The sequence below is a fragment of the Salvia miltiorrhiza genome, chromosome 2, assembly GCF_028751815.1.
Source record: "Salvia miltiorrhiza cultivar Shanhuang (shh) chromosome 2, IMPLAD_Smil_shh, whole genome shotgun sequence".
Taxonomy (NCBI): Eukaryota; Viridiplantae; Streptophyta; class Magnoliopsida; order Lamiales; family Lamiaceae; genus Salvia; species Salvia miltiorrhiza.
The window spans coordinates 33,304,545-33,316,285 of NC_080388.1; the positions used below are offsets into that span (position 1 = coordinate 33,304,545).

General features: G+C 39.6%; 1 protein-coding gene across 1 annotated transcript; it reads right to left on the reverse strand.

Moving 5' to 3' along the window:
- Positions 1-7,184: 7,184 nt before the first annotated feature.
- On the reverse strand, positions 7,185-11,483 carry LOC131012081 (tubby-like F-box protein 7). The gene is made up of 4 exons (XM_057939990.1): positions 10,966-11,483; positions 10,471-10,558; positions 8,696-8,825; positions 7,185-7,962 (listed from the first exon to the last, which is right to left on the reverse strand). Exons 1-4 carry the CDS (start codon positions 11,395-11,397, stop codon positions 7,383-7,385), a joined length of 1,230 nt encoding a protein of 409 aa, XP_057795973.1. The 5' UTR covers positions 11,398-11,483; the 3' UTR covers positions 7,185-7,382.
- Positions 11,484-11,741: the final 258 nt, after the last annotated feature.

Genomic DNA, 11,741 nt, shown 5'->3' on the forward strand with positions numbered 1-11,741 from the left:
CTCCTGTGTCATGTGATTTGGATAAAATTTCAGCATAAATTTTTTGCAGGCCTCTCCCCAAGTTTTGATGGAGTTTGACGATAGGGATAACAGCCAGGTCCTTGCCCTATCCTTCAATGCATACTGGGAGCATTTGAGCTTCAGCTGATCTTCGGTGATATCCAGCAGCGGAAAGGTCTGCACCTGTGTGCAGAAATTTCGAACAAAGTTCAGAGCATCTTCATTAGGTAGCCTATAAAAGAGTGGAAGCGAGTTTGAATCAGTGGGCTTCAGACTACAATTCTTGACGGCAGTAGGAAGAACTATAGCTGAACTCATGGCCTCAATGACAGGTCGAAAAAAATCTCCCATGTACTGCAGATTTCCTGCCATCTCTTCCTCATCTTTTGCTACAGAGTACAACTTCTTCTTCCCTAGCAGCTTCTTCTTCCTTTGCAGACTCTTCAGAGCGATTGGAGTTAGAATCTGTAGTATCCTCCCGATTAATATCTGAATAAAAGTCTTCGGTGCGCTTGCGATCTTTTTTCACATAACTGTTTGAACTGGACTCAGACTCCTCCCTACAGTTTAGAAATAAATCATTGCTGCAATTTCGTCTAAACACACCACGATTAATGTTGTCCAAGGGAAGCACCAATTTTCTTTTCAGACTACAGCGTCCCATGCATGCACAACACTAACAAACAAATCAAACGCACCGGAGGGAGAAAATAACTGAATCAAAAGAAAGAAACAAAATAAACATATAAAACAAAGCAACACAATAAAATGCTTAAAGCCTTCCTCGTGTTGCCACCAAAATTTGACTCAACTCAAAACACCTATTGAATTGACTCGCAATTGTACGAGGTCAATTGCAGTGGAATAAGCTAACCCAAGTCGTCTCTCAAGGAAGGCTAAACAGGGTGTTCTCTCGTGTTGCGCACAAATAACATAAATTAAACCTAAACACTCTAATTAGGATTTGGGTTTGACTCTCTCTCTCTCTCTCTCTCTCTCTCTATCTATCTAGTGCGTAAGTAAAATACAACATGTAAATTATCTAGGCAAGAAATAAAGCATGTAAAATTATCTAAGCAAGAACTAAAATAATAAGCAGAACTAAAAAGCATGGAAATCTACGCTAGAGTTCTTGAAGAAAAGTGGTAATTCATTAAACTAATTGCGTAACAAAATAACAATTATCTAGACAGAGAATAAAATTATTAACTAAAATAAATCTAAAGAGCATACGGAAAGAAATAATAGAAACTGCATTGAAATCATAAATCTAAGAGTTTAACTAGGTAATTAATTGAAACTTACAGTAAATGATGAAGCTGGAAATAAATCTTGAACTACTAATTGTTCTAGGCGTAAGAATGAAAACTGAAAGCAAATAAACCCTAACTAAGAACTGGCGTCTGGCTAGAACTGCGTCTCCGAAAGGGTGAGTGTGAGTGTTAGTGATGTCCCCTAGGAAATGAGAGATCTGCCTTTTTTATACTCCAGAATCTGAAATACACATTTTACTTTTCATTGCTTAACTGGGCCACGTGGCATAAATGGATTGGAGCTTAAAAACTTGAGTGAGTGGGCGAGGGAAACTGGGCCTCGGTCGATGGCTTAATGGCCTCGGGCGCTAGGCGAGGCCCTTGGCCACTGGGAGGAAATCCTCAGGCGAGGGGAGTTGCGAGCATGCTGGCCCTCGGCCGCTTGGCCAAACGCTCGGGCGAGGAGTAGCTGGGGGCCCTCGGGCGAGGAATTGTGTGCGCGGCGAGGTGCTATGCGAGGGATGTGAAGTTGCACGGCCGATGGGGGCACTTCCTCGTGTGCTGGCCAAGAGGCCTCGACAATGGGAAAAGGAAGCACTCGGCCGTTGCGTGGAGTTGGGCCTCGGCCGATTGGAATGCTGCTCGGGCGATTGGAGTGCTGCGCGGCCAAGGAGTGAGCGAAGGAGTTGGGCCTCGACCGATTGGATAGAGTGCTCGGCCGAAGGGGAGAGATCAGCAGGCGCGGAGAATAGCCCTCGGGCGCTGGAATGGTGCTCGGGCGCGGAAGGAGAGGCAACGGGCGCGGAGAAGAGTCCCACGGCCGCGGGGAAAAACCCATCGCCCGCGGGGTTCCTCACGCGTATACTGCACGATGTTTTTGTTTCGGCCCGTTATTCCTCGTTACAAGTCCGAATTTGGATCCGTTTTCGCCTACGAGCTCCTATCAAGACGAGCTACAATTATTGTGAAGACCAATCAGCCAAATTCGAACTCCATATTTTTCCACTAATTAATCAATTAGAGCATCCAATCCTGAGACTATAAAATAAACACATAAGCTCAAATCAATCAATTATTGAGTGAACGAGACCAAAAATATAAACTCATAGAACACCTAAACACTCATCTAATCATCACAAAATAGGACTAAACAACTCCCCCACACTTAGCCTTTTGCTTGTCCTCAAGCAAAATCATTATGAATCCAATTAAGAGATGGTTCAACAATGCTCATTTTCCAACCAAACATTCAACAAGCCAATTCAAGATTTTTTTTCATAAACACATGTCTCAAGATGTTGCAGGCAACTTAGAATTTAAGAAACAACACGACTGTAATACAAATGATTCGATCAGACCCAATTCTCCGCTAAAAGTGAATTCCCTAATATGATCGCCTTTATAATCAATATCTCATATAACAACTGTTTCCTTTTCACCATATTATGTTCTCTTAGAAGTTATTCTCTTATTTTCAACAGATTTCAAAATCACGAAAACTCCTGTGAAACCTACTTAACAATGACACTACTTCAACATACAAATAATACTTTATAATGATAAAGTATCATTTGTATGTTGAAGTAGTGTCATTGTAAAGCCGGTTTCACCATGAAACTGGTTTCACAAGAGACCACCTGTTTTAAAAAATTATTAGAATGTTTCGTCGTGAAAAAATCATGACAAACTGAAAATTTTTATATTATCACACAAAAATTAAATTATGTCAGTCATTCACGAATTAGCTAATATTTGTCTTGTTACACGTCAACATCCCTAAAATTTACTTAAATGTGAACTTCTATAGGTTGTCAATCTGATGAAACTTCTGGTTTTGTTTATTTTTTATTTTAATTTTCTATTAGTTTTATTATTTAAATTCACTTATATCTTGAGATTTCTTTCAATTTTCTTATTTAAATGATAAAGAAGCCGGATTGTGACAGTATGGTGAAAATAAGTAACCCTCCTTTTGCAAGGCCTACAATGAGAACATTGTCCCAAATTCCTCTTGCGAGGCCTACAACAGAATCTATCCAAAATACTATTGCAGCAATAATCCTAATCCTAACTTACCATCAACTTATTTAAAGACCTATAGAAACTTGAGGCCCAAGAATATTTTGGAGCCCACACAAAAGCCCGACCCATTACTTTATTCTAGCCCTAAATAACTTAAGCCTAGATAAGTAACTAAATAAATTAAAGAAACAACGGTAAAGGTCACTTTCTGTCCCATCGTTTTAGCGAATTCTCAAAATGTCCCAACTTAACGATAATATCAAAACAATACCCAACTTATCACAAAAATATCGTTCGTGACCTATTAAAATTTTTTGAAAATCAGAAACTGGCGTGGATTGACGGAGTTACAACATGGCATATCCACGTGGACGCTTTTAATTTACCTGAAAATCTTTTTTCCTTATCTCTGAAAATATTGGGCAGAACGCAGCGTTTGGAACATAACAAAATCTATTTCCTCTTCTCTCCTAAGCAACAAAAATGACAGCGTGAAAATTTATCTCTCTCTTAAGAGACAATTGAAAATCGCAACATGGCTCCTGAAATTGGCGGCGGCACCTGAAATCACGACAGTTGTCTCCTGAAATCAACGGCGTCTCCTGAAATCGGGGGCCTCCTGAAATCGCGGTGTTCTGCAATCGAAGCCCTAAGAATAGCGGTCTTCTGAAATCGCAGTGTTTTGAAATCTAGGGCTAAATTTCAGGCGTCTGATACAATTTTTGGTAGGTATCGCTATAAATGCTTTTAAGACTCTTTCGATTTCTAAGAAAGTCTCTACGCAACATGAATTTGTTCCTAAATTCCTTTAAGACTATTTCGATTTCTACAAAGGTATCGCCATCCCCATTCTTGATAGTAATTACTTAGAGTAAACATTGGTTATATCTTCTAAGACTGTTTCCCATTAGTTAGACTTTGGTTTCATGTTCCTATGGTTTGAACACAAGATATAGTAATCATTATGTGAAGATATATGGTCGTATATGTGAGCTAGATGTCCTTTGGATGAATTTGGTTGAAGTTCTATTTTGCGTTCTGCCCAATATTTTCAGAGATAAGGAAAAAAGATTTCCAGCTAGATTAGAGTCCACGTGAATATGCCATATTGTAACTCCGGAAATCCACGTCAGTTTTCAATTATCGGAAAATTTTAATAGGACACGGACTATATTTTTTTGATAGGTTGGGTATTATTTTGATATTATCATTAGGTTGGAACATTTTTGAGAATTCGCTAAAATGATGGGTCAGAAAGTGAGCTTTACCTAAGAAACAATATATAACTAAATAATGATCTGTATCAATTCATTCGCTCTTCAAAACAGCCTTGTCCTCAAGGCTATAAGCACTTCAAAAGACATCTCAACTATGTCTTGTCTTCAAGCTATTTTGATTAGGAAATTCATATTCCCCTTGCTTGCACCGTGATCCTTGGAGAGGTTGTACACATTCTGCATAAGTTTATCATAGTGAGAAACTCCTTAGCCAATTGACTCAATTCCTTCCAATCTCGATGAGCAAAGTTGGCGTAGATCCTTGATGGCGCAAGGGTTTTTGTAGAGAGGGAAGCAACCCTTGTAGAGAGGGGAGCAACCCCTGAAGGAGATGAAGTTCTTGTAGGGAGCGACGGAACAAGTGTATTTGAAGGGGCAGAAGCCACCACGATCACTGAGGGTAAGGCGGCGGCTGCGTCAAGGAAAACATGAGGCTGAGGCGGCCGACTTGTCGATGAAACATGAGGTGGAGGTGAAGGTGGTGGAGTCATTATGAAAATAGGACGTGGAGGCGGTGGAGTCATCATAGAAACAAGACGTGGATGCGGTGGACTCATCACAAAAATAGGAGGTGGATGCAGCGTGGCTGATTTGACACCATCTTGGCTACATGGAATAGGAGAGGGCTTCATTTTTCTTGATCGAATTGTCAGCAACTCCTTAATGAGATTAAGTTTCTCCATTATTCGCTCAAATGTTGTCAAGCTCGATTCAACAGACTCAACACCATTATCTATCGTCTTCTCCATCAACTTTTTTTATCCGGTAGGTCGGACCAATTGATAGAGTGAATGGATTGAGATAAGCAAAGAACTTTTTTTTTTTTTTTATCGGACAAAGTCATGTTAGATGTTAGTAATTAGTTCCCCCATCCACTCCAAGAACCACCTTATCTCTCCATTCACCAAAATCCACCTTATATCTCCAATCTCCAATTCGCTCCCAAGAGGGATCGAACCCGGGTCACTTCACTTAAGTGAGGACCCGGTGGCCAGTGGGCTAAGCCCCCTGGTTGATAAGCAAAGAACTAAAGAACTGGAATAAATAAATTGAAATAAATGATGAACAAATATAACATAGAGTAACCCTTCTCTTGCGAGGCCAACAACGAAAGCATTGTCCCGAATTCCTCTTGCGAGGCCTACAACAGAAGCTGTCCAAAATAGTACTGCAGCGAGATTCCTAACCCTAACTCACCATCAACTTATTTAAAGACCTACAGAAACTTGAGGCCCAAGAAATATCTTGGAGCCCACACAAAAGTCCGGCCCATTACTTTATTCTAGCCCTAAATAACTTAAGCCTAAATAGCTAAATAAATTAAAGAAATAATATATAACTATAACTAAATAATGATTTGTATCAATTGGCCCGACCTGATGATTCGATCAAGAAAAATGAAGCCCTCTCACATTCCATGTAGCTAAGATAGTGTCAAATCAGCCATGCCGCATCTATCTCCTATTTTTATGATGACTTCACTGCATCCACGTCCTGTTTCGTTCTTTTATGACTCCACCGCCTCCACGTCCTGTTTCCACACTAACTCTGCCACATCCACCTCCTGTTTCAGAGACAAGTCTGCCACCTCAACCTCCTGTTTCCCTGACGACGACGTCGCCTTTGCCTCTAGTTTCCATTACGACACCTACTTCTCTTTATAGAAACAGTGGTCGTGGTGGTTTTTATCCCTTCAAATATGCTTGTTGCATCTCTCACTACAAGAACTTCACCTCTTTCACGAGTTTCTCCCCTCCCTACAAAGACCCCTGCGCCAACAAGAATGTACGCTAACTTTGCTCATCGAGATTGGAAGGAATTGATAGAGTGAAGGGATTGAAATAAGCAGATAACTAAAAGAAATAAATTGAAATAAATACTGAACAAAGAAAACAAAGAGTAACCCTCCTCTTGCGAGGCCTACATCGGAAGTTGTCCAGAATAATACTGCAACGATAATCCTAACCCTAACTCACCATCAACTTATTTAAAGACCTACAGAAACTTGAGGCCCAAAAAATTATATTGAAGCCCACACAAAAGCCCGACCCATTACTTTATTCTAGCCTTAAATAACTTAGCCTAAATAACTACATAATTTTATTTTTTTTAAATACAATATATAACTATAACTAAATAATGATTTGTATCAAATTGTAAGCTCCCAAGCAATGGGAAGGGCTAGGGCTTTGACCGCGTGTCTATTGAAGAATGAACTAGCGATTGATAGACAATGGCTTGATTAAGGGAACCCACCGTAGTCGTAGCGAAAGCAACTCTCAATAAGGACAATTGTCACTGATCTATCCATGACCGCGATGTGGCTTGGGTAAAACTAAGTCGAGATCCAAATCGATTGATGTTGAAGAATCAACGAATGAGTTGTGGTTGTACTGTTACAAATGGAATTTATACATATGATATCTAATTTTTTACTATAGCATATATTTTTGTAACTATTCTACGTGCTTTGTTTTATTATTTCTGTCTAGACATAAGCAATGTATATTTTAAACGTAAAAGGAAAAAGTCTAACACGAATATTTTCTGCAGCTCAATTGAGATGATATAGCTTATACAGAAAAATGAGTAGAATCTCCCTAAATTTTACGAGAAAGATGCATGCCCTTGGTTGATCCAAACCGGATGCAGTTACTACTTACTATCCTGTATTAAAAGAGGTAAAATGTCTTGTGATGCCATCAATCCAAACCCAAATATGTAGCAAACGGAAGAAACAACCTAACAACCCATACACAATCAGCACATTTACACGATGAGCATATGATTACTACTGCATACCCTTCCCAGAAACGGGAAACAAATAGTGCTACTCACAGGCTAGTTTCGTCCCAAAACTGGTCAGACAGATTGCGAAAGCCTGGAAGGCTGACAGAGGCTGCCGATAGTCCATTGTGAAAGTATCATCTCCCACCTTCCCAAACTGTAGCAGCACTGTTTCTTCATCGCCCCTCCCACCGGGCTGGCTTTGATCAACTGTTGCAACCAGTTGGAAGTTCTTAACTGATGCCACGGTTACTCTGCCATGAAAATTCAAGCACCAGCATTCCAAGTGTTCGTGCCATCTTGGCGCTTTGTTTTTCAAAATTGTGTGCCCCGGGGCGGAGCATTCGGGCTGCTTCATTTTCAAGTGGTCTTTATGGGTGGTGTCACATGACTGCTCACCCAACACTGGGCACGTAAGTGAGCACACCATCCTCCGAGGCCCTCTTGACTTCAAGAGATTAAATTTATAAGAGACCTGCCCTACTTCAAAGTTGCCAGCTGGGACTTGCGGACTTATCTGCTTGCATGCCACACGGCGCCCAGATTTACTGTTTGATGGTTTAGCTCCGCTGTGTGGTGGTTGGCTATCATATACTGTGAAATTGGTGCCTAGGAAATCTGACCTGGCAGAACAGAGATGAGTTTGTGTTATTATTCGGAGTCACCAGGAAATGCTGAAATTCCTAATTACACTTCCAATTCCAACAAGAAATTGCATTTACAGCTATCAAATAGGAGTGGCAAAGTAAATGGGGTTATTGAAATAAGAGCATACAGAGGATTGTAAAGCAATATTCATCAAGAAGGGTGATCTTCTTGTGATGAATGGGAAGTGTTCAGTTCACAGAAATCCAGTTCTATGATGGCTACAGATAAATGCACCTTAAACATACAAAGACCTTTTAATGTTGGCACCTATATTGCTTAGTTCTTAACGTTAACATATCATGAATCAACTATTAGTAGCCAAATCCCATGAACGTTTCCTGCACTGTGCAAATAAAAAAAACCTACTTGTAGATAGTAATTAGTTCCCCCACCAGTAAAGTTGTTATATCACACTGGAACAAGTAAAGAGTTGTAAATGTGGCTTGGCGGTAGATGGGGACTGGCACCGACTTAGGGAGAGCTCTGCAACAGCGACAAGTACGGAAGTACCTTTTTATAAAGTTATACTACAGCAGTTGAGACAGACTTGACAAACCAACTCTTTCAGTAGCAAATTCATTATAGATTGTTTACAGCTCATATGACCTAAAATGCAGCCCTAATTGTAAACTGCTAAAATTATGCAGGACCAGAGCACGAAGTGAGAGGTTGTCTGGATGCCCAGAATTACCAGATGGAAATCCTAACCTTAATTTTCCAACATAAGCTTTACTTCCTTGAGATAAATCATCAGGATCTAAAGATATAATGTATTCGGTGCGCGCCCCATTTTTGTATCTTCGTGCTGCCAAGAGAAACTTCCCTTTGTCTGTGAATGCTGTCACGGAAATAAAAATAGAACTATCAGCTTTTAACTGTAAAAGGCACAAAGAGTTTGGAGAAATGACTGGACACAAGAAGCTGAGGAGATGTTGACATGATTCCTGCTGTAATGGGACATATTATGACCAATTTGCACACTTAGTTGTAAGCCTACAGAAAAGCATCTAGTGCCATATCCATGTCTCCTAAGATTTTAGAATTAAATTACTCTTTATCCAAATAATTAATTGACAAGCATTATATATTCAGCTCATTCATCCCAATGAGCCAACGATTAAACCCCAGGCAAAAGATGACCTTAATTACAGGGGTGATTTTACAAGCTCTTCAAACATCTTAAAAGTTGTTTGAGTTGCGAGCTTATAACATGTTGGGAAGTGTTTGGTAAGATTTTCAATAATACATTTCCAAAATCATCTTTAATTATTCTAAAGACTTTTTCAAAGAAAAAAAAAGTGACATAATAGTAAACTTTTCCTATATTGAATTATATTCTAAACTTTCTTAAATTTGGACATTTAATTAGCAAACTCAACATGTTCAAAGTTCCTAATCTTATTTATCCACACACTAAAACAAATATTAACACCTCTTAAACTGTAAACACCTTAATATGAACTCACAAGATCTGTTAATTAAGCTTAGCCAGACACCCTCTGACTCTACTATAGCAAAAGAATTGCTTTGAATCAGGAACGGACCATGAAGAAAAGTTAATGGCTGAAATACTTTTCAGCACAATAACCAGTCTCCGTTAGTGAGACGAGATAATTCAAGGGGCCAAGACATGACACTTTCTCACAACACATATATCAACTTAGTTGTACCAGATCACCTAGTAATTGAGTTACAGTAACAGTCTAGGGACTTCTGTTTCTCTTAAAAGCCCATCTTTTCCCTAAAACAGATCTATAAGTTCGACATCATCTTCCAGTGAATTGCAATACTGCAATCTGATGGTCTCACGATTGAAAATTAGTTCTCTTCATGATAGTTGATACTATGAGTAATGGAACCAGAAGTATATGGTACAACTGAAATTTCCAACACTCAGACACAAAGCTAGGTGCTTTATATTTTCTGGTATCATAATTTCCAAGCCCGGCTTTGATGCATGCTATGCCTGTGTGTGACTTAATAAACCCATGCACAATTTGTCAATTTGATATACAATAACGCATTTGAAACACATAAAATGAAATTTAAGTAGCTGGTAGGAGATATCAAAGAATGACAACAAGAAGCCAATGCAGAACTAGTCTCAACTGTAGTCAATTCTACATATACTCAAGTTTGACTAATAAAAAAGCACTAAATATTAAGTAGAGAGACTGGCATTATTGCTGACCAGCCAATGCTGACTTAGAAATTTCACAATGGTCCCTCTCAGACCAACTCTTCAGATTAATTAGACGATAAAATTTTCTTTAGCCCACACCCTCCCCCCAAACCCAACCTTGAGCCCTCAAAGCATAGACCCGGTCAGAGCAATACAACCGGAAAGGTTATTTTCCAATCAATATGTAAAATAAGTATTTCGTGCTTCAAAAAACAAAAACAAAAAAGCAATCATGGTTCAGCATAATAATCAGTTGGCAGATATCTTTAAGACTTCAAAGTTCAGAAGCAGGTTCACTAACATGGTGTGAGAGCCAGATAGAGGTAAAATGTTGCATTCTTCTTGTCACGTTTTATGAGACATTGGAGTGGAGCATCCCGAGGCCCTGGCTGCAAAAATATAATATCAGATTTCCAGAAAAGGAATTATAACCACATTCATTAGTAAAAATAATATCAAAATAGTAAAAAGCTATAGTATTCTCCAAGATCTTTTTCACACTCTTTCAGGGTAAATATCATATACCCCATGAAACATGCCCAAAATTAAACAAAACACAGAACTTGAATTTAGCCACAATTCTTTTTGAAACAACTACTGGATCTTAATTGGTAGTTTCCATTGCAAGTTTGCAACAATACCCTAATCGTCCACACGAACTATGAACGAAACCATGAGATGATCAACACAATCTAAATAATTCCCAAATTTACATCAACAATAAATAAATAAGATAAAATTAGTGATGTGTATGCACACATATATACAAATAACACCAAAATCTGTAAATATGGACCTTTTTTAGGGAAGACGGAAAGGTGATTTTGCCGAGCTGACGGAGGGAGGCGATCTCGACGGCCTCAGCTGTGGCATCTCTCCACCGCTTGCAGACGCAGCCGCATGCGACGACGTTTTGGCGCTGCGGCCATTGATTCTCGCTCGATTCCACTCTTTGTATTATTTCGGCCAGAAGCTCCGGAAGCATCCCCGCCCACGACCCCGATTCGGATTCCCCAGATGATACGACGGCGCCGCGCTGCTGCTGCTGTTGGTGTTGCTGTTGCTGCCGCTGCTGATTTTCTCCCCTTTTGTCTCCCTCATCTCGCTGATTATCAATATTACTGCTGATGGATGTGATTTCTGCGGATTTAGATTCTTTGTAGGATTTCGAGAGTGAGAATGAACGATGAATGATTTTCCGCGAGAGATAAGATCGCCTGAGTGACATGTCGATTCCGAAGAGAGAGAGAGAGAGAGAGAAACAGAGATTCTTAGAGAGAGAGAGAGGAAAAATCAACGGAGTGAAGAAGGAAGAGAGAGAATAAGACGGATAAATAGGGTAATAGAACTACCTCGCTGTCACATAACTGACCAATAGAAGGAAGTAAGAGGTTTTTTTAATATGAAAGGTGAGACAGGTGTGATCTTATAAGTGGGCCGTGTATTAGAGTCCCTAACAGTAGTGTGGGGGAATAGGTGGTTGTATATGTGAAAGTGGTTTGTTTTTGACCGATGACTATGACCCCGTCATGGCGTCGTTTTCCTCTTATATTTATTTAAATAATTTTTATT

Bases quoted from the DNA above. Each gene is read 5' to 3' on its own strand.
- LOC131012081 (XM_057939990.1), bottom strand. From the start codon at position 11,397: ATGTCACTCAGGCGATCTTATCTCTCGCGGAAAATCATTCATCGTTCA. The intron at 10,559-10,965 runs GTCCATATTTAC...ATATTTTTGCAG, and splicing joins TTCCGTCTTCCCTAAAAAAG to CCAGGGCCTCGGGATGCTCC. The intron at 7,963-8,695 runs GTTAGGATTTCC...CTGTTCTGCCAG, and splicing joins GCTTATGTTGGAAAATTAAG to GTCAGATTTCCTAGGCACCA.